Raw genomic sequence first — 19,217 nt, 5'->3', positions numbered from 1 at the left:
GGTCAAAAGTTTCCCACGTCATCTCCCTCCTTTCTTAAAATGCATATCTCCAGATTCAGGGACAGTTTCTTCCCAGCTGTTATCAGGCAACTGAACCATTCTATCACCAACTAGAGTGTGGTCCTGACCTATTCTTTTCTTCTAGAGATGCTGCCTGACCCGCTGAGTTACTCCAGTATTTTGTGTTCATCTTCGGCGTAAATAAGCATCTGCAGTTCCTACCTACCCATTCTCCTGCCTCTCTCTCTCTCTCTATACCCTTTGACGCTCTTTCCCAAAGACGCGGGTCCCGCTGAGTTTTTATTAATCATTTTGCACTATTGTTTGTTCTTTCTCTTCAATGTTCTAAATATCCTAACAGAAAAATCCATCAACTTAGTTTAAATACATCCACGGCTCTAGTTATTCAATTTGCTGGGGCACTGGTCCCAGCACGACTCAAGGGAAGCCCAAACCCATGCAACAGCTCCCCTTTTTTGCCAATTTTGGATGCCCCATGCAGAGAAATCTATGTCACTCACTGATCTCGAGCCGCTTTTTTATCACATTTATCCTATGCCAAATTTTACATGGTACCGTAACCAAACAGAATTGTTAAAGACCAGGTACTTACTGTCCAACATGGTCCTTCCCAAAATTTTCTTCTCTATCGATTTCTTTACCTCTCCCATCAGCCAAGGCAGGAACACATTCTCCACATCTAATAAAGAGCCAAGAGTGTTTTATTGTCATGTGTTCCAAAACAGAACAATGAAATTCTTACTCGCAGAAGCTTTACAGGTTTGTAAACATAGTATTCAGTAAAAATGAACAGTTATGTACAGCATGTTAGCAGGTACAGAAACAAACCCCAGAGATTAAGAAAATACTTAGTAACTTAAAAAAAAAATCTTAAAAGACACAACTAAAGTGATTATTTGAAATTTGTGTACTTTCAACCGAGGTAAAAATTTAGATGGGCTTTCTCTCAAAGCGTCAGCATTACACTGTCTTATCAGATACAAGAGGTGAAAGATTGGAAGTGGCACACCTTTTTGTACCACTTTTAGCCTTAGGGCATTAAATGCTGCACATCCATCCTTATCTCCCACGTTGGTGAAGGACATCATAATTCACTAATGAATGCAAATTAAAAATATCACTGGCAAAAATTGGGGCTGCACAATGGCGCAGCAGTAGAGTGGCTGGCTTACAGCGCTAGAGACCCGCATTCGATCTTGACCTCGGGTGCCGTCTGAACGGAATTTGTACGTTCTTTACTGTGACTACGTGGATTTCCTCGTGGTGCTCTTGTCTCCTCCCGCATCCCAAAGAAATGCGAGTTTATAGGTTAATTGGCTTCTCTAAAATTGTAAATTGCCCCTAGTATGTGGGATAGTACTAGTGCATGGGATGATTACTGGTCGTTGCTGACAGAGTGGGCTGAAGGGCCTATTTCCACACTATATCTATAAAATGTCTAAAATAAAATAATAATAATAATAATAACTTTATTTATAAAGCACTTTAAACAACTGCAGTTGCCACAAAGTGCTGTACATGAGAACTCATGGACAAAAAGCTATTACAAACCATTAAAAACCGTAAAACGAAGGACTATAAAAAACACACTAAAAATTAAAAGACATTAAAAGCACTAAGAACAGGAGCAATGCCTCAGCCAGTGTCGAAAGCCAAAGAATAAAAATGTGTTTTTAGGGAGGATTTGAAGATGGACAGTGAGGGGGCCTGTCTGATGTGCAGCAGCAAGGTGTTCCAGAGTGCCGGAGCAGCAACAGAAAAGGCTCTATCCCCTCTGAGCTTCTGCTTAGACCTTGGTACCTCACAGCTGACCTGAGGCACCGGGCAGGAGCATATAGGTGGAGCAGCTCAGAGAGGTAAGGCGGGGCGAGCCCATTCAACGATTTAAAAACAAATAAAATAATTTTGAAATGAACTCGAAAGTGCACTGGGAGCCAGTGAAGGGAGGCCAAAATTGGCGTAATGTGCTCCCTCTTTCGAGTTCCGGTCAAAAGGCGAGCGGCAGCATTTTGAACAAGCTGGAGACGAGCCAATGAAGCTCGTGCGACTCCAGAGTAGAGTGCGTTACAGTAATCCAGCCTAGATGTAATAAAGGCATGGATTACTGTTTCAAAATGCTGCCGCTCGAGGATGGGCTTCACCTTTGCCAGCTTCCTTAGGTGAAAGAAGCTGGACTTAACCACCGCGCCTATTTGTTTATCTAGTTTAAAATCACCGTCCATCCTAAAACCCAGGTTCAAAACGGTTGGCTTTACAGATAATGCCAGTGGACCCAAGTCAACAAAGGGAGGTTCACGGCAGCCATTGGGGCCAAACAAAATCACCTCTGTCTTCTCTTCATTAAGTCCCAGAAAGTTTAAGGCCATCCAGGACTTAATGTCCTCAAGACAAGACAGAATTGATTTTAGAGAATAGTCGTCTTCTTTCCTGAGTGGCATATATAACTGGCTATCATCTGCGTAAAAGTGAAAGGAGATGCCATGCCTTCTTAAAATTGAGCCCAGAGGAAGTAGGTATAAAGAGAAGAGCAGGGGCCCTAAAATTGAGCCCTGTGGAACCCCATATACCAAGGGAGTGGAGGAGGATTCAAAGCCAGCAAGGCTTACACGCATGGTTCTGTCTGCCAGATAGGACCTGAACCATCCCAGGGCACTGCCACAAATGCCCACTTGATGCTGTAATCGGGAAATTAAAATTCCATGGTCCACTGTATCGAAGGCGGCAGATAGGTCCAGCAAGACAAGAACCACATAATTACCAGAGTCGTTTGCCAGGAGGATGTCGTTGAAGACCCTTAGCAGAGCCGAATCTGTGCTATGCATAGCCTTGAATCCAGACTGGAAAACCTCCCGAATATTGTGCTCATCCAGGAAGAGTTTCAGCTGAGCATAAACTACTTTCTCCATGATCTTAGAGATAAAAGGCAACTTGGAGATCGGCCTAAAATTGGCCAGAACAGTTTGATCCAGGCCTGGTTTCTTAAGTAGTGGTTGCACTACAGCATGTTTAAAATTTATGGGGACAACCCCAGAACACAAGCTACTGTTTATGATGGCGAGAACCGACTGCCCTATACTCGGGAAAACCTCTTTAAAAAGAAGAGGAGGGACAGCATCACAAGGGGAACCCGACGGCTTAATATGCCTAACCACATCCTCTAGACCCGACAATGTCAGAGGCACAAACTTATCGAATGCCACCAGGCATGGGGCCGGAACAGAGGGGTCAGAGGCAGGAGCTGAGATGAGAGCCCTTATAGAAACAACCTTATTGATAAAGAAGTGCAGGAAGTCATTGCACAATTCGGACGATGCTTCCAAGCAGACAGGCTGTGGGGCATTTAAAACAGAATCAATGGTTTTGAATAACACACGTGGGTCGTGACGCTTAGACACTATTATATTAGACAGGTAATATCTTTTGACCTCTTTAACAGTATTTTGGTAATTTCGCCAGCTGTCCTTTAGGATTTGCCAAGGATTCTGTCACCAATGAATAAATGATCAGGAGGAAGAGTGGTACATGAAGGATATTTCAGTTTTAAGAATGCAGATAATCCCTCAAGGTGTATATCCTTTTATTTTTATATATTGAGAGAGAAAAATATAAAACATTCTCTCAATATTTTATTTAGAGAGAATAAAAGATTGATTATTCTCCTGATTTCTGAACTGAACATTTGCAGGTGGATTTGCATTAAAATTTACATCATTCTGATGGCTTGATTGTGATTATGTATAGTCTTTTCTTTGACTGGACAGCACCCAAACACTGTACCTCGTTACATGTGACAATAATAAATTAAACATTAGAGCAGTGGGACAAGTCAAGATGCTGAGAGAATGGGTGCCCGAGGAGTAAGGGGATAGACCAAAGGGAAAACTAATGCACAGCCTAAATCCATTTCAACTGTGTTATTGCAAAGCTTTGTATAATTGCAAAATAAATCAAGGACAAACCTCTCTCCACTGGGTCGTAGAAGTAACCATTATCCCGAAGCGTACTGAAGACTATGGGGATTAGATCAGCCAGGTAATTCTGGGCAAATGCACGTGCCGCAATCTTATCTGCAGTTTCTTTCTCTTTGTTCAACACTTCTTGTTGTTGTATCATACGATGTTTCTGTAAAATACAACAATGTGAAAGTGAAAACTCTAATGCAGGTCCACCACCGATTTTACGGCACCCATGGTTCCAGAGCTTAGTCGGATTATCAACAGAGATCACAGCTTCCGAGAGGAGTTGAATGCTACTGGAACGATCCGCCTAGGCTGACGGGGGGGGGGGGGCAAGATACCAGCCGCAAAGTCGGCCTCGGAAGTTGGCTATGGGAACAGATCTGTCTGCTCCGACTGTGCCGGAGTTCCAGGGCCCTCGGCTGCAGGGGGAAAATTTGACTCGCAAAATCGGATGTTCGGCCACAGAAGTTGGCAACGGGAACGGATCTGCCGGCTCCAGCAAGGCCATAGTTCCAGCCGCGGTCGTTCCGGTGAGGTCGAGATCGGCCCACTCACCCAGTCTAGGTGCAAAATTCTGGTGAGGGGGGACTTCCGGGGGTGGGATTTTGTAATCTTGTGTGGATTACAGGAGGTGCCGGACCATCAGATGCCGGAAAATCAATGGTTTTCTGGACCTGCACTGAATGTGGGAAATGAAGGGAATGATATTTGTCAGCGTTATCTGAATTTTTACAAATTTTTGTGAAGTTTAGTGGCATAACACTGGGAGCAAGGTGATCTCACAATACTGGGGCATAGATTTACATCACAATTCCCTGATATTGCCATATCAGTGCGTGATATACAGACAGTAGTCACTTATTAAATGCAGAGTAGTCAGTCTTGTGCAGTAGGATTGCTTTAACATTTTCAGCATCAAGTTGAACCCTCATCATATACAGACCACCAGCGGGACATTTACCTCACAAACATACTCAGATAAAAGGAAGAGCAAAATTCCTTGAAAATATTTAAATCTCCTCACCTACTGAAATGAATCCCTGGCTGCGAGTTATCAAAATGGAGAAGAAAAGCTGAGAAGCGTTGTGCACCTCGTTTTTCTTGCCGAGCACATTTGGAAGTCTAGTGAAAACGATAAAAGAACCACACTGCCTCGCATATCACAACCCCATCAGAAATCTCCTGCCACAACTGGGGCAGTTTGTTGTTCCCACATTGGCCTCATCACATGAAAATAGTTTATCTTTGACGCCAAGGGATTAGTTCAGAACATGATTGTTAGTGTCATCTGCCACCAGTCCCTTATACCAAATTACTATTTCTCCTACTTCAACTTCAAAGGTTTCAAGTTCAAGTTCACATTTATTGTCACACCAGACTAAGTGGGACCCGTTTGGTCATCACACGGGAGGCCTGGTTCCCCATTGCAACCCGCTCCCCAACACAATATTCCACCACTCACGCCTATCCCACTTCCCATGAAATCCACCCCTCCCTGTTCCCTTCTGCTTCTACACCCCCGTCTATCCCACCTTGCCCATCACCCTGGACCACTTCTACCCCCTCCCTACCCCCGTGCACTCCACCACCCCTCTACCCCACTCCCTCCCTCTCTCTCCCCTTACTCCCTCCCTCTCTCCCCCCTTCCTCCCTCATCCCTCTCTCCCCTCTCCATCCCCCCCTCCCTCCATCTTCTCTCCTCCCCCATGCTGTGGGCCGTGCTGCGGCGCTCCCTCGCTCTGTAATGGTGTGGTGCGTTAGGGCCGCCCCTGGAGTTGCTGTAGCGTTGCCCTTCCCTGGACCCGCAGTGTCCCTCACCAGAGCATAGACAGCGGGGCTTGGCGCTGCCCACCGCCCCCCCACTGTCTCCCTCTACCACCCCAATTCCCTCCTCCCCATTTCGCTCATCTCCCCTCACTCCCATTCCCTGCCCCAGCACCTACCCAGGTCATAGAACAGCGCCAGGGCCAGGAACTCGGCCTGGTACTCGTACTCGGCCTGGCCATAGGCAGCCGAATCACATGCGGACCTGGGACTCAACGGAGCCAGTCTCGCTGTGCTGGGGGCGGGGTGAGCTGCCCACAGAGCAGGAAGCGGAGGCTGTGCTACAGGATGGCGGAGGCTGGGTGGCCCCCGAGGAGCTGGTACACCTTGACCCAGACCCCGGGCTTGGACTCCACTCTTCAGCTCGGCCGCCGCCTGGGCTCCCATCCACGCCCCGACTTCATCCAGCCGATTGACAGCGGATGCGGCCAATCAGTGCAATGATGGTGCTGGCGACGCCCCTTCCTGACTGACACGAGAGGAGACCAATCTGCGTGGCGGCGACTGACAGCAATCTGCGCGTGCGCGTTTAAATTTTTTTTTTTAAACGTAATAATTTTTACAATATACCATCGATCGGAATGAAACGTGTTACACTCGCAGCACAGGAGAACGGTGAGTAAGTTGGCGAAAAATCGTAGCGCTGTCACATACAATTTTTGTTATCTTCCGGTTTGGCGGTCACCCTATTTGCTCAAAAATGGTTCATGATAGCGCTAAGATTTTTCGCCAGTTCACTCACCGTTCTCCTGTGCTGCGATTGCACCAAGTTGCGTTCCGATTGGTTGAATGTCGTAAAAGTTAGCGAGGTTTAAAAATCTTAAAAACCGTGTGTGCGCAGATTGATCTCTTCTCCTGCCTTCCAGCGCCGCGCGGATTAGTCTCTTCTCCTGTCGCTCCCCGGATGGTCAGCCCCTTCCTGCCCAATCCTCCGGCTGGTCCGGAGGATGGCACAGGACCATCCTGTGCTTCCCCGAATGGTCCGCCCCTTCCACCCCCCTCCTCCCCCCTCCCCCATGATGCCCCCCCTCTCTAACCCCGTCTTTTCTCCGAGCTCACTGCCCCCTGCCCACACACCCTCTCAACCCCTCCCGCTCACACACCCCTTCTCGATTCCTCTACTCGGGTCAAGAGACTCAGTGCGTCTACCCAATCTATTCCTCTCATGATTTTGTATACCTCTTTAAGATCACCCCACATCCTCTTGCGTTCCAAGGAACAGTCCTAGCCTGCTCAACCTCTACCTATAGCTCAGACCCTCGAGTCCTAGCAACATTCTCGTAAATCTTCTCTGCTTGTAGTTTATACTGATTTTCCATTTTCTCCCTCTTAATTGATTTTTCAGTCACCTTTTGCCAATCAATCATTGGTCCACATCAACTCAGACTAGTAGAGTTAACAACATTCCAACTTAAAAACCTTACCGGTTAACTACAAAGATAATTAATTTCCAAATTATCGGCATGCCTTGATCAACAGTGACAGGATATGCATTCTCTCTATGAGTTTCGACTGGAGTGAGCAATACCTTTTCTTCTCGGTAACGTCTCTCCCTCTCTTCCATGCGCTGCACTTCTGCAAGCTCTGCATTGCGAATCTCTTCAAAATCACGTTGGAGAGCACGCAGATTCGCCAGCTCCTCCTCCTCCAAAACCTCCAGCAGAGCTTGCTCAATGGTTTTCCCCACCAGCACTTCCAGCATTGGTTTCACTTCAATGTCAAAGTCAAAGAGCTGAAAAAAAGAAGAGCGTTCAATCACCTTTAGCCTTTAGATATACAGCGCAGAAACAGGCCCTTTGGCTACCAAGTCTGCGCCGACCAGCAATCACCCCGTACCCTAGTGCTATCCTACTCAAACGAGAGACAATTTACAATTAATAGAAGCCAATTAACCTACAAACCTGCACGTCTTTGGAGTGTGGGAGGGAAACCAGAGCACCCGAAGAAAACCCAGGCGGTCACAGGGAGAACGTACAAACTCCGTAGAGACAGAACCCGTATTCAGGATCGAACCCGGGTCTCTGGCGCTGTAAAGCAGCAATTCGACCACTGCGCCATTGTGCCACCCAAAATAAAGCATCAGTAATTAATGCAAAACTCTGATTATTTAATCGGAATGAGTATTGTACGTGCAGCCAGCAAGCCCACAATGATGGCATAACCTTCGACAAGATTTGAATACTGGTTGCCTATCCGGTCAGATGACCTGGCATGCTTCTTGACTCCATTTCAAGGCTATGTTCCCACTGGCAGTTTCAAAGCTAAGAAATTCATAACTTCTATGAGCAGAATTAAGCCATTCGACCTATCAAGTCTCCTCTGCCATTCAATCATGGCTGATCTATCTTTCCCTCTCAACCCCATTCTCCTGCCTTGACCCCTAACACCCTTACTGATCAAGAATCTGTCAATCTCTGCTTTGAAAATATCCATTGACTTGGCCTCCACAGCCGTCTGTGGCAATGAATTCCACAGATTCACCACTCTCTGACTAAAGAAATTCCTCATCTCCTTTCTGAAGGTACATCCTTTTATTCTGAGGCTATGGCCTGTGATCCTAGACTCTCGCACTAGTAAAAGCATCCTCTTCACTATTTGGCAAGCTTCAATGAGGTCCCACCTCATCCTTCTAATGTGCAGCGAGTACAGGCCTAGTACTTTGAGACGCTCATCATCTGTTAACCCATTCATTCCTGGGATCATTCTGCTACATCTCCACTGGGCATCCTGTAGCTTTTGTCCACTGCTTTTTATCCAAATTACCTGACAATATCACGACACAAAATGCTGAAGTAACTCAGCAGATCAGGCAGCAACTCTGGAGAATTTATTTTTATGTTTCGGGTCTGGACCTTTTCTCCGGATTGATTGGAGAGATGGGAGGGGGGGGGGGGGGGAGAAACAAGAAAAGACCTGAACAAATCAGGGCCAGCAACACATGACCTCAGGCAGGGAGGTTCTCTGATCGACTGATTGTTGGCTAGAGAGGGTGTGATCCCAAGAGGGATACATCATTGCATGCTGTGGAACTGGTTAACTGACTTTAATGGAGGAAGGGTATTTTTAATTCCTTTCTTCACTACCAGTCATCACTAACTGGCCATTTTAACGTGATTACGTGCTGACAGGCAGGATACCAGGATGATGACCCAGAACTAGTGCAATCGTGGATGCATTGGAGATAATTTTCCAATGTTCTCTCGACTCTGGATCAGTTCCTGTGGACTGGAGGGTAGCCAATGTAACTCCACTTTTTAAGAAAGCAGGGAATTACAGACCAGTTAGCCTTACATCGGTAGTGGGGAAGATGCTGGAGTTGATTATGAAAGATAATGTAGCAGCGCATTTGGAAAGCAGTGATGGGATCGGTCAGTCAGCATGGATTTATGATGGGGAAATCTTACTTGACTAATCTTTTTGAATTTTTTGAGGATGTAACAAGTAGACTGGATAATGGAGAGCCAGTGGATGTGGTGTATCTGGCCTTTCAAAAAGCCTTTGACAAGGTCCCACATAATAGATTAGTGTGCAAAATTAGAGCACATGATATTGGAGGTAGGGTGACATGGATTGAGAGCTGGTTGGCAGACAGGAAGCAAAGAGTAGGAATTAACGGGCCCTTTTCAGAATGGTAGGCAGTGACTAGTGGGGTGCCGCAAGGCTCGGTGCTGGGACCCCAGTTGTTTACAATATATATTAACGATTTAGACAAGGGAATTAAATGTAACATCTCTATGTTTGTGGACGACACAAAGCTGGGTGGCAGTGTGAGCTGCGAGGAGGATGCTATGAGGCTGCAGGATAACTTGGATAGGTTGGGTGAGTGGGCAGAAGTATGGCAGATGCAGTATAATATGGATAAATATGAGGTTATCCACTTCGGTGGCAAGAACCGCAAGGCAGATTATTATCTGAATGGTGTCAGATTAGGAGGAGGGGAGGTGCAACGAGACCTGGGTGTCCTTGTACATCAATCACCGAAAGTAAGCAAGAAAGCCAATAGCATGTTGGCCTTCATCGCAAGAGGATATGAGTTTAGGAGCAAGAATGTCCTATTGCAGTTGTACAGGGCCCTGGTGAGACTGCATCTGGAGTATTGTGTGCACTTTTGGTCTCCTAATTTGTGGAAGGACATTATTGCTATTGAGGGAGTGCAGCGTATGTTCACCAGTTTAATTCTCGGGATGGCGGGACTGACGTATGATGAAAGAATGGGTCGACTGGGCTTGTATTCGCTGGAATTTAGGATGTGAGAGGATCATATAGAAACATAAAATTCTTAGAAGATTGGAGAGGGTAGATGCAGGAAAAATATTCCTGATGTTGGGGGAGTCCAGAACCAGGGGTCACAGTTCAAGAATAAGTGGTCGGCCATTTAGGGCTGAGATAACCATATAACCATATAACAATTACAGCACGGAAACAGGCCATCTCGACCCCTCTAGTCCGTGCCGAACACATAATCTCCCCTAGTCCCATATACCTGCGCTCAGACCATAACCCTCCATTCCTTTCCCATCCATATAACTATCCAATTTATTTTTAAATGATAAAAACGAACCTGCCTCCACCACCTTCACTGGAAGCTCATTCCACACAGCTACCACTCTCTGAGTAAAGAAGTTCCCCCTCATGTTACCCCTAAACTTCAGTCCCTTAATTCTCAAGTCATGTCCCCTTGTTTGAATCTTCCCTACTCTCAGTGGGAAAAGCTTTTCCACGTCAACTCTGTCTATCCCTCTCATCATTTTAAAAACCTCTATCAAGTCCCCCCTTAACCTTCTGCGCTCCAAAGAATAAAGCCCTAACTTGTTCAACCTTTCTCTGTAACTTAGTTGCTGAAACCCAAGCAAATTTCCAGATGAGGAAAAACTTTTTCACCCAGTGAGTTCTGAATCTGTGGAATTCTGCCACAGAAGGCAGTGGAGGCCAATTCACTGGATGTTTTCAAGAGGGTGTTAGATTTAGCTCTTGGGGCTAAGGGAATCAAGGGGGAAAAAGTCGGAATGGAGTTCTGATTTTGGATGATCAACCGTGATCATATTGAATGGGCCGAATGGCCTATTCCTGCACCTATTTTCTATGTATCTATGATGGTGACCATTCGGTCCATCGTGCTCAACTAACTTCCAATACTGAAGTGCGCTTCTGACCAACACTAAACCAACATTCTATACGCTATGTATATCATACCTCTCCTTCCTCGATCTGTGTTGCTACATCCTTGCCTGATTTTCCAGGGATAAAAAGAGGTGTCGCAGGCTTATCCAAAAAGGCATCTGTTTGAGTATCAACATCGACTTCCTCTATCCGATCGCTGAGTTCTTCCAGGTACAATTCTGATCAGTACAGATATGAAAATTAACTTCAAACTTTTTTATTAAAGTTAATAATGAGGCAAACTTGATATTCATATCAGACCTGTTTTATATCAGTCTCCTCACTTTGATTATTTTAAATTGCATTTTGGCATTGAAGAGACTTTTGGATAGGTTAATGGAAATGCTGGGAATGGAGGGATATGGATATGTGCAGTTAGATGAGAGATGGTCTTGACATGTTCAGCACAGTCATGGTGGGCCAAAGTGCCTGTTCTAGTGCTGCACTGTTCCACGTTCTACGTTCTATTTCCTCAGGTGCACATCACCTAATTATCAACTGATTAGGAATAATCAGAGGTAGGACATCAGGGGGTGTGACTATTCTATGGAACAAGAAGCTTGACTCATCAATAAATTGATGCTGACTGGTGTATTGCAATACACTTTGTTCATAACGACAAGGAATTTATTATCCTGAATGTGTATGCACCCCATGAATGCCATCAGAATGAGGATGAATATTAAAATAGGCTTGCTTTCATCTATTCCTTTATTCAAAACAATAATTAATCTAGTGTATATGTCATTTGGGATATGAATGCAGATATCTCAGACAGGAACTCATTATTTGCCAATCACATGGCTCAATTCTGTCAAGATAATAATTTTATATTGTCAAGCAAATTGCTTTTACCTACAGATAGTTATACTTATATTAGTGAGGCCTGGCACACTACGTCATGGCTGGATCATTGTATTAGTCCAGCTGATGCACATGCCTCATTGGGGTGTATGAGCATTCTGTATGGTGCAGCAATGACTGATCATATACATGTTGCTATGTCAATAAATGTTGAACATCCACCTGTGGTATACAGAGATGGAAATAGTTTTAACACAGAAAAACTGGACTGGTCAACCCTCACAAAGGAAGACATCGATTATTATGCTCATACAGATAAATCCTTAAGCAATATTCATCTACCTAAAGATGCAATAATGTGTAGCAATGTTAATTGTAAGGATATGAAGCAGAGGAGAGATATCTGCTCCATGTATAATGATATAGTAAGTGCTTTATACATAGGCAGTAAGCCCTACTACAAGCATAAAAATAAGACACATAACATCAAGCCTGCCTGGAATAGATTGTAGCTGAGTATCATGCTGAAGCCCGTGAAGCCACTAAATCATGGGCTATGGCAGGTAGACCTAGACAGGGGCCTGTGTTTGAGTACAAGAAGCTCACTAATGCAAGATATAAGTATGCTGTTCGCTTCATCTGTAAAAATGAGCAAGCTATGGGGGCTGATTCCATGGCTAAGAAGCTGCTAAGTAACAATTATATTGATTTTTGGAAAGAAGCGAGAGCTCTTAACAGCTGCAAAACATCTCTACCATGCGCTGTAGATGGAATCTCCGGAACAGCTAATATCGCGGAGTTATGGTGACAACATTATAGTATTTATTCAACTGTGTCCAAGGTGATTTGTATAGGGTGGACAATATTGAGAGTAATGACTCAATGGTGATTATGTCACACGTCAGGCCTTGAACAAGCAATCCAACAACAAAGCAAGTGGCTTAGATCATGTTTCTGTTGAACATCTTAAGTATGTGAGTATGAGGTTAGCTCCTCTCCTTGCTATTTGTTTTACTGGCTTGATGATTCATGGCCTGTTACCAGACTCAATGTTGTCTGTTCTGCTCGTGCCGGTCATTAAGGTCAAAGCTGGTAAAGTAGGCAGCCTAAATAATTACAGGCCCATAGCTTTAGCCTGCATATTGTCAAAAGTCCTATAAAGAATTCTGCTGGATAGAGTGAATGAGTTTGTTAACTCCATAGATAACCAGTTTGGTTTTAAAGCTAAACATGGCACTGACTTGTGTATATATGCCCTAAAGGAGATTGTAAACAAATATAGAGGTAAAAACTCATCAATTCTTATGTGCGTTATTGATGCTTCCAAAGCCTATTATATTGATGATCTGCCCAAGCAATTGAAAGCCTGTAATACTGGGTGCATGATTGGTAATATTTTAGTGAACCATATTATGTATGCAGATGATCTTGTGGTCTTTAGTCCATCTAGCGCTGGTCTCCAGCAGCTCCTTACTATATGTTCTGTGTATGGTGTGGAATATGATATCAAATATAATGCTGGTAAGGGTGCTGTTATGATCTGTAGAACCAAAGAGGATAAATGTCTAACATTTCCTGATTTTAAATTGTCTGACAATAATCTTAGTGTCTGTAATAAAGTAAAATATCTTGGACATTTTATTACAGAACGACAGATGATGAGGATATTTATAGGCAACGACCTATGCTGTATGTACAGGCGAATATTCTCTTACGTAAGTTTGGTGTGTGTACAGATGTGGTGAAGATGTCTCTGTTTAGAGCATATTGTACACCACTGTATACTGCACACCTGTGGTCATACTACAGAAATACAAGTTTACAGAGACTAAAGGTGGCTTATAATGATACAAATAGAATACTGCTAAGGAAACCTAGATGGTGTAGTGCTAGTGAAATGTTTGTGGCTGCAAGAGTCAGAACTTTAGAAGCTATCCCAAGAAATCACATGTATAAATTTATTTGCAGGATTAATGACTCTGAAAATGTAATTATCTTGGTCTTATCTTGCTCCGCTATAGGATCTTTGCTACACGCTACCAATCCCAGTTGTGGAGGCATTGGTATAGTTGTCTCGTTGTAGGACACTGATCTTTCTTTTTATTCTGGATTTTAAATCATGTATTGTGTTTTTGTATATAATTTATGATGCTCTTATAAGCAATTTACTTAGCTTTTATATGTATTTTATGGTGTTTTTATATGCAATGTATTTTATGTAATGTCGTCTCTTGTCTGGACCTTGAGTCTGAAATAAAGTTTAATATTTATACCTGGAGTTAGAAATAAACCTGTCCTTGTCAACCAACATGAACCAACATGAACTTATACTGTGTGCACCTCCAGAAGCCACTGGGTAGCTCGCACAATAGTCCACAATAGTCCAGTGAAACCTCCTCTTTTTTAAATCTGAATTATCGATTTCAGTTGTATTGTTGATGCTGCACTGAATCAGTTAGTTTAGTTTACTGTTCTGTGTACCGAGCTTTGTTGCGTGCTAACCAGTCAGTGTAAAGACTATACATTATTACAATCGAGCCATCCACAATGTACAGATGAAGGGAATTGCAGATCAATTACTATTGCTGATTTGATCCATGTCTGGTTTTGCTATTGCTGACCCGATCTGTAATCCATGTCGGGTTTCCACTATGCCATCTTGTGGAATGTGAGCAACCATACTTCTCAGTTGAATGTACGACTTTGAGCCTACAGTACTTATGTATATGGTTCCTGTATGTATTCTTATTAAAGTAATGATGAAGTTTTATGATTCAGTATCAATAGTACTTTATACAGGAATAACATTACAGATCAGCACAAGCACAGGACTGAAACTCAGATCCGCTCACGCATTAGTAGAACCAGACCAAATCAGGAGGTACTAATGTTTAAACAAAAATATGAGGGAAGTTGCTAGGCTTGTGAGAGAAAATAAAGGCATAAGTAAATAAGGGGAGGTGGCACACTGGCCTGCATTTGGCCCTTATCCCTCTAAACATATCATATCACTTTATCTGTCCAAATGATTTTTAAACATTGTTATTCTACTGGAAAAGGAGGACAAAAGAGAAAAATGAAGGGAGTGTACACAGTAGATTTGCAGGACTGGTGGTAGAAAGCAATTAATACACACGGGTATTTTTTTTGGCTCTGACTATGATGATTGACATGTTTATAAAAAACCAGTATGAATGAATAAATGATACTGTCATTAAAGATACTGGTCACTTTAAACAATCACTTTAAACAAGAAAGGTCCAGACCCAAAAAGTCACTTACGCATGTTCTACAGTGATGCTGCCTGCCCTGCTCAGTTACCACAGTACTTTGTGTCTTGTTTCCAAACAATTTCCCACCTGCTGTAGTTGTTGGATGTGCCACTACATGGTGCTGCAGCACCACCTCCACTGCCCATCCACTCCACTACAGCTAACTAAACCTCTATTCATGCTCACCACAATAGATGCACCATCAATGTTTTACACTTACTGCGTTCTCAGATTCCACTCATTTCACAGTAAGTCACACTTCAGTTCCCAACTCTCCGAAATCCATCTCTCTGGATAGGGTAGACAGATCATTTTTCTCCAGGTTGGAAATGTCAAAGACTAAAAGGCATATGTAAGTGTCTGAAGAAGGGTCTCGACCCGAAACGTCACCCATTCCTTCTCTCCAGAGATGCTGCCAGACCCGCTGAGTTACTCCAGCATTTTGTGTCTACCTTGGCATAACGTTAAAGTTAGAGGGGCAAAGTTTAAAGGAGATGTGAAGGGCAAATATTTTTAGACAAGGTGGATGCCTGGATCATGCTGCCGGGGTTGGAGGTGGTAGCAGATACGATAGTGGCATTGAAAAACTTTTAGATAGGCACATGCATATGCAGGAAATGGAGGGATATGGGCAGGTAGAGGACATTAGTTTAATTTGGCATAATAATTGGTACAGACATTGTGGACCAAAGGGCCCGTCTCAGTGTGCACTGTTCTATGCTCTATGTCCCCTCGACCATTCGAGCCGTCTCCAACCTGCCAACTCCCTGATTCCAGGTTGCCAACATACAACTCATCTTAAAATTCAAAATATGCCCTCAATGTTCCAAGACTGAAATCTCTCCTCATATTGTCTCAAATCCAGCACAGACCTCAAATGCCAACGTTCCTAGTATCTATAAATTAGCCTCTCCAGTGTTCCAGGAATTGTCCACCAACCACTCTGGTCCTAAGACCCCGGGGCAGTTTTGAGGTCCTAGCCGTTCCCAGGTTTGCTACAAGACTTGCAATTCACAAACAATTTTGGAGATCTGCTGGTGTCTTGAATGAAAATTCACGTTTTGCAATGTTTCTCATCCTTGTTTTTCAAGAAACAGACACAGAACGCTAGGCAGGCGGCACAGCGCCAGAAAACCAGGATCGTTCCGACATTGCAACTTCTAGTTCTGTACTCTCCAGCCATCCATACATCTAGTTAGTCTGTATCTGATAGAATCTTATTTCTATGAGATCTACCCTCCTTCTGTGCATGTGAATGTTGGCCTAACTCACCAAACTCTATCCATACGTCAGGTATGCCATCCCAGCGGACCTTTCTTCGTCGACTGAGCAGAGCAAATTGCACATAAACCTTGGGTAAAATCTCAGCAAGACACAGTAAGACAGATCTACCAAGACCCTCTTGCAACGAAGGCTATTGTACCATTTGCCTTCTGAAATGCTTACCACACCAGAGCACTTGTTTCAGTAACCAGTGAACAAGGATGCCCAGAAGTTATTGCACATCCTTCTTTTACAGTCCATTATCATTCAGATAATAACCGGGCTTATGTCCTAAGAACTGAAGTGAATAACCCAAACATTTATTCTTGTCGAAACGATGTCTGCCCACTCACCTGACCTGTCTAAACTACATGGGAGCCTTTGTCCTTCCTACTCACAACTGACATCCTTCTTCCACCATGCATCCTCCTACTCCACCAGACTAATATTTTCCATTTGAAACACACACAGTGTGTGTAAATCTTTCATAATACCAAAGAGTAAAGAATCAAGAAATTAAAATCTGTAGTTCAGCATGAAATGTATTACTTTATACTCAGAGTGAAGTTAACAGCAGTAGCCAAGCCAGTAAGGAAATAAATGTTATTTTGAATTGATCCTTCCCAGTCATACCTGTTTGTACCTCTATATGTATCCTTCCATCCAGAGGGAGTGGAGTTGTGGTCCGCAACTGTGCTTTAGCTCTTCTCCGGGCAACTGCCCTCCTCTGTATTTCTTGCTGTCGCTGGATCTCAATAGGGTCAGGCTGGGCTGTCTATTGGTGTAGAAAAATGGGAGAGAGTACAATTTTTACAGCAACACTGTTACAGTACACATTAATGGAGCTCAGTGACACTGAGCGTATCTATGACCTTAAAATACATTTCTCAGATATTTTCGGTTCAGGTTTATTATTGTCACGTGTACCGAGATATATCCTTGCAATAAACTAGCATCTGCAGTTCCTTGTTTCTATAACTTAGATATACCATACATAAATACAATCAAGTGAAACTCCAGTACAATAGGTAAAGCAAAGGTGCAAATATTGAGATATAGTTCTCAGCATTGTAGCGCATGAGTTCCATAGACAAAGTCCAATGTCCGCAATGAGGTAAAGGTGAATCGAACGGTAACCTAGCTTGCGGAAGGACCGTTCAGTGTGGAGCAGAGGGGAAGAAGCTGTTCCTGAGTCTGGTGGAGCACATATTTTAACCACTCAATATTAATTATTCCTGTTTGTCTTAAAATTGTGCCTTACTGATCAATGGAAGCATCAACACTTTACAAACCCGAGGATCCACATTGGGATCATTTAAAAAAAACCCCACAATTATTACCAAACCATATCACGCTGAAATTGTACAAGGCTTTTCTACCAATTTGTTTAATTCTTCAACGGCCTCAGCTCACTGTGTAACAGAGATTTGATTGTGGCCGTTTAACACAAGGGGCGGCACAATGGCACGATGACTAGTGTAGCTGGGACATGTTCCACGCTACATCATTCTATGACTCTATGATGGCGCTGCGGTAGAATTGCTGCCTCACAGACCTGGGTTCGATCCTGACTACAGGTGCTGTCTGTATGGAGTTTGTACATTCTCCCCATGAGCACGTGGGTTTTCCCTGGGTGCTCTAGTTTCCTACCATATTTCAAACACACACAGGTTTGTAGGTTAATTGGCTACGGTAAAATGGTAAATTGTCCCTCGGGTGTAGGATAGTGTTAATGTATGAGGATCACTGGTTGGTGCAGACTCGGTGGGGCAAAAGGCATGTTTCCGCATTTAGTTTAAACTCATTAAAAACGTTAATAAATAAGTGTAAGATAGAAACAGGGCGGCATGATGGCACAACTGCTGGTGCTGCGACTATACAAATGCAGACATTAAAAACAGAAAATACTGTAAATCCTCAGCGGGTCGGGCAACATCTGTGGAAAGAGAAACAGGATCAACTTTTCAGATCAATATCCCTAGGTTACTGAGCTGATCTAGACAAAATAGATAATTCTGGATTGCAGAGAAAGTGTGGGAGGTGAAATTATTTTTGAATGCAGAAGATGGAAATACTCAGCAATCAGGCCACAACTGTGGGAACAGAAATAGAGTTAATGTTTTAGTTCAAATAAACTATTTTTCTTTGCACAAGAGATGGGTTTGAACAGCATCTCAGGTCTGACTGGAGCTTGCACATTCCCCCTGTGAAGCTGAGAGTTTTCCCTAAAGGCTTCAGTTTCCTCCTAACATTTAGGATTGAGATAGAGACAAAAAGCTGGAGTAACTCAACGGGACGGGCAGCATCTCTGGAGAGAAGGAATGGGTGATGTTTTGGGTCGAGACCTTTTGAATTGGAACCCTTCGTCAGGCCACTTAAATCAACGTTAGATCAATTGTAGTTTTTACTGTTAAGTCTTTCTGAGCTTGCCTTAAATCTGTCAGCTATCAGTGGCAAAAGAATCAAAAAGAAGTTAAGCCTCGAGGTGCTGGAGGAACTCAGCGGGTCAGGCAGCATCCCTGGAGAACATGGATTGGTTTCAGGTTGCAACATCTGAAGAAGGGAGTCTTTCCTTGGTCAACCAGCATCTGCAGTTCCTTGCCTGAAGAAGGGTCTCGACTCGAAACGTCGCCCATTCCTTCTCTCCAGAGATGCTGCCTGTCCCGCTGAGTTACTCCAGCATGTTGTGTCTATCTTTGATTTAAACCAGCGTCTGCAGTTCTTTCCTACACATCTGCAGTTCCTTGTTTCCAATCAAAAATGAGTTGTTGGGTGGATGTAAAAGAATACGTTGCAGGGATATATGAAAAAGAGGGGAATGCGATTAATGGGAATGCTCTGCAAGAACAGCTTGATTCTTTGTTACCCATGTACCCAGAAAATAGTTACTATTTTTCTTTACATTGATGTTCTC

At 43.7% G+C, this 19,217-nt stretch overlaps 1 protein-coding gene across 1 annotated transcript in view; it reads right to left on the bottom strand.

Annotated features, from left to right (window-relative positions):
• The window catches only part of rsph3 (radial spoke head 3), a 28,694-nt gene that overhangs the window by 4,346 nt on the left and 5,131 nt on the right, over positions 1–19,217 (bottom strand). Inside the window, exons 3-7 of the mRNA XM_033025395.1 lie at positions 16,937–17,078; positions 10,998–11,143; positions 7,333–7,536; positions 3,981–4,143; positions 614–700 (exon numbers count right to left, since the gene is read on the bottom strand). Of these exons, the coding sequence (XP_032881286.1) occupies positions 614–700; positions 3,981–4,143; positions 7,333–7,536; positions 10,998–11,143; positions 16,937–17,078 (742 nt within the window). The remainder of the gene's footprint in view (positions 1–613; positions 701–3,980; positions 4,144–7,332; positions 7,537–10,997; positions 11,144–16,936; positions 17,079–19,217) is intronic.

The sequence above is a fragment of the Amblyraja radiata genome, chromosome 8 (genome assembly GCF_010909765.2).
Source record: "Amblyraja radiata isolate CabotCenter1 chromosome 8, sAmbRad1.1.pri, whole genome shotgun sequence".
NCBI classification, from domain to species: domain Eukaryota; kingdom Metazoa; phylum Chordata; class Chondrichthyes; order Rajiformes; family Rajidae; genus Amblyraja; species Amblyraja radiata.
This window is presented reverse-complemented; position numbering and strand designations above follow the sequence as displayed.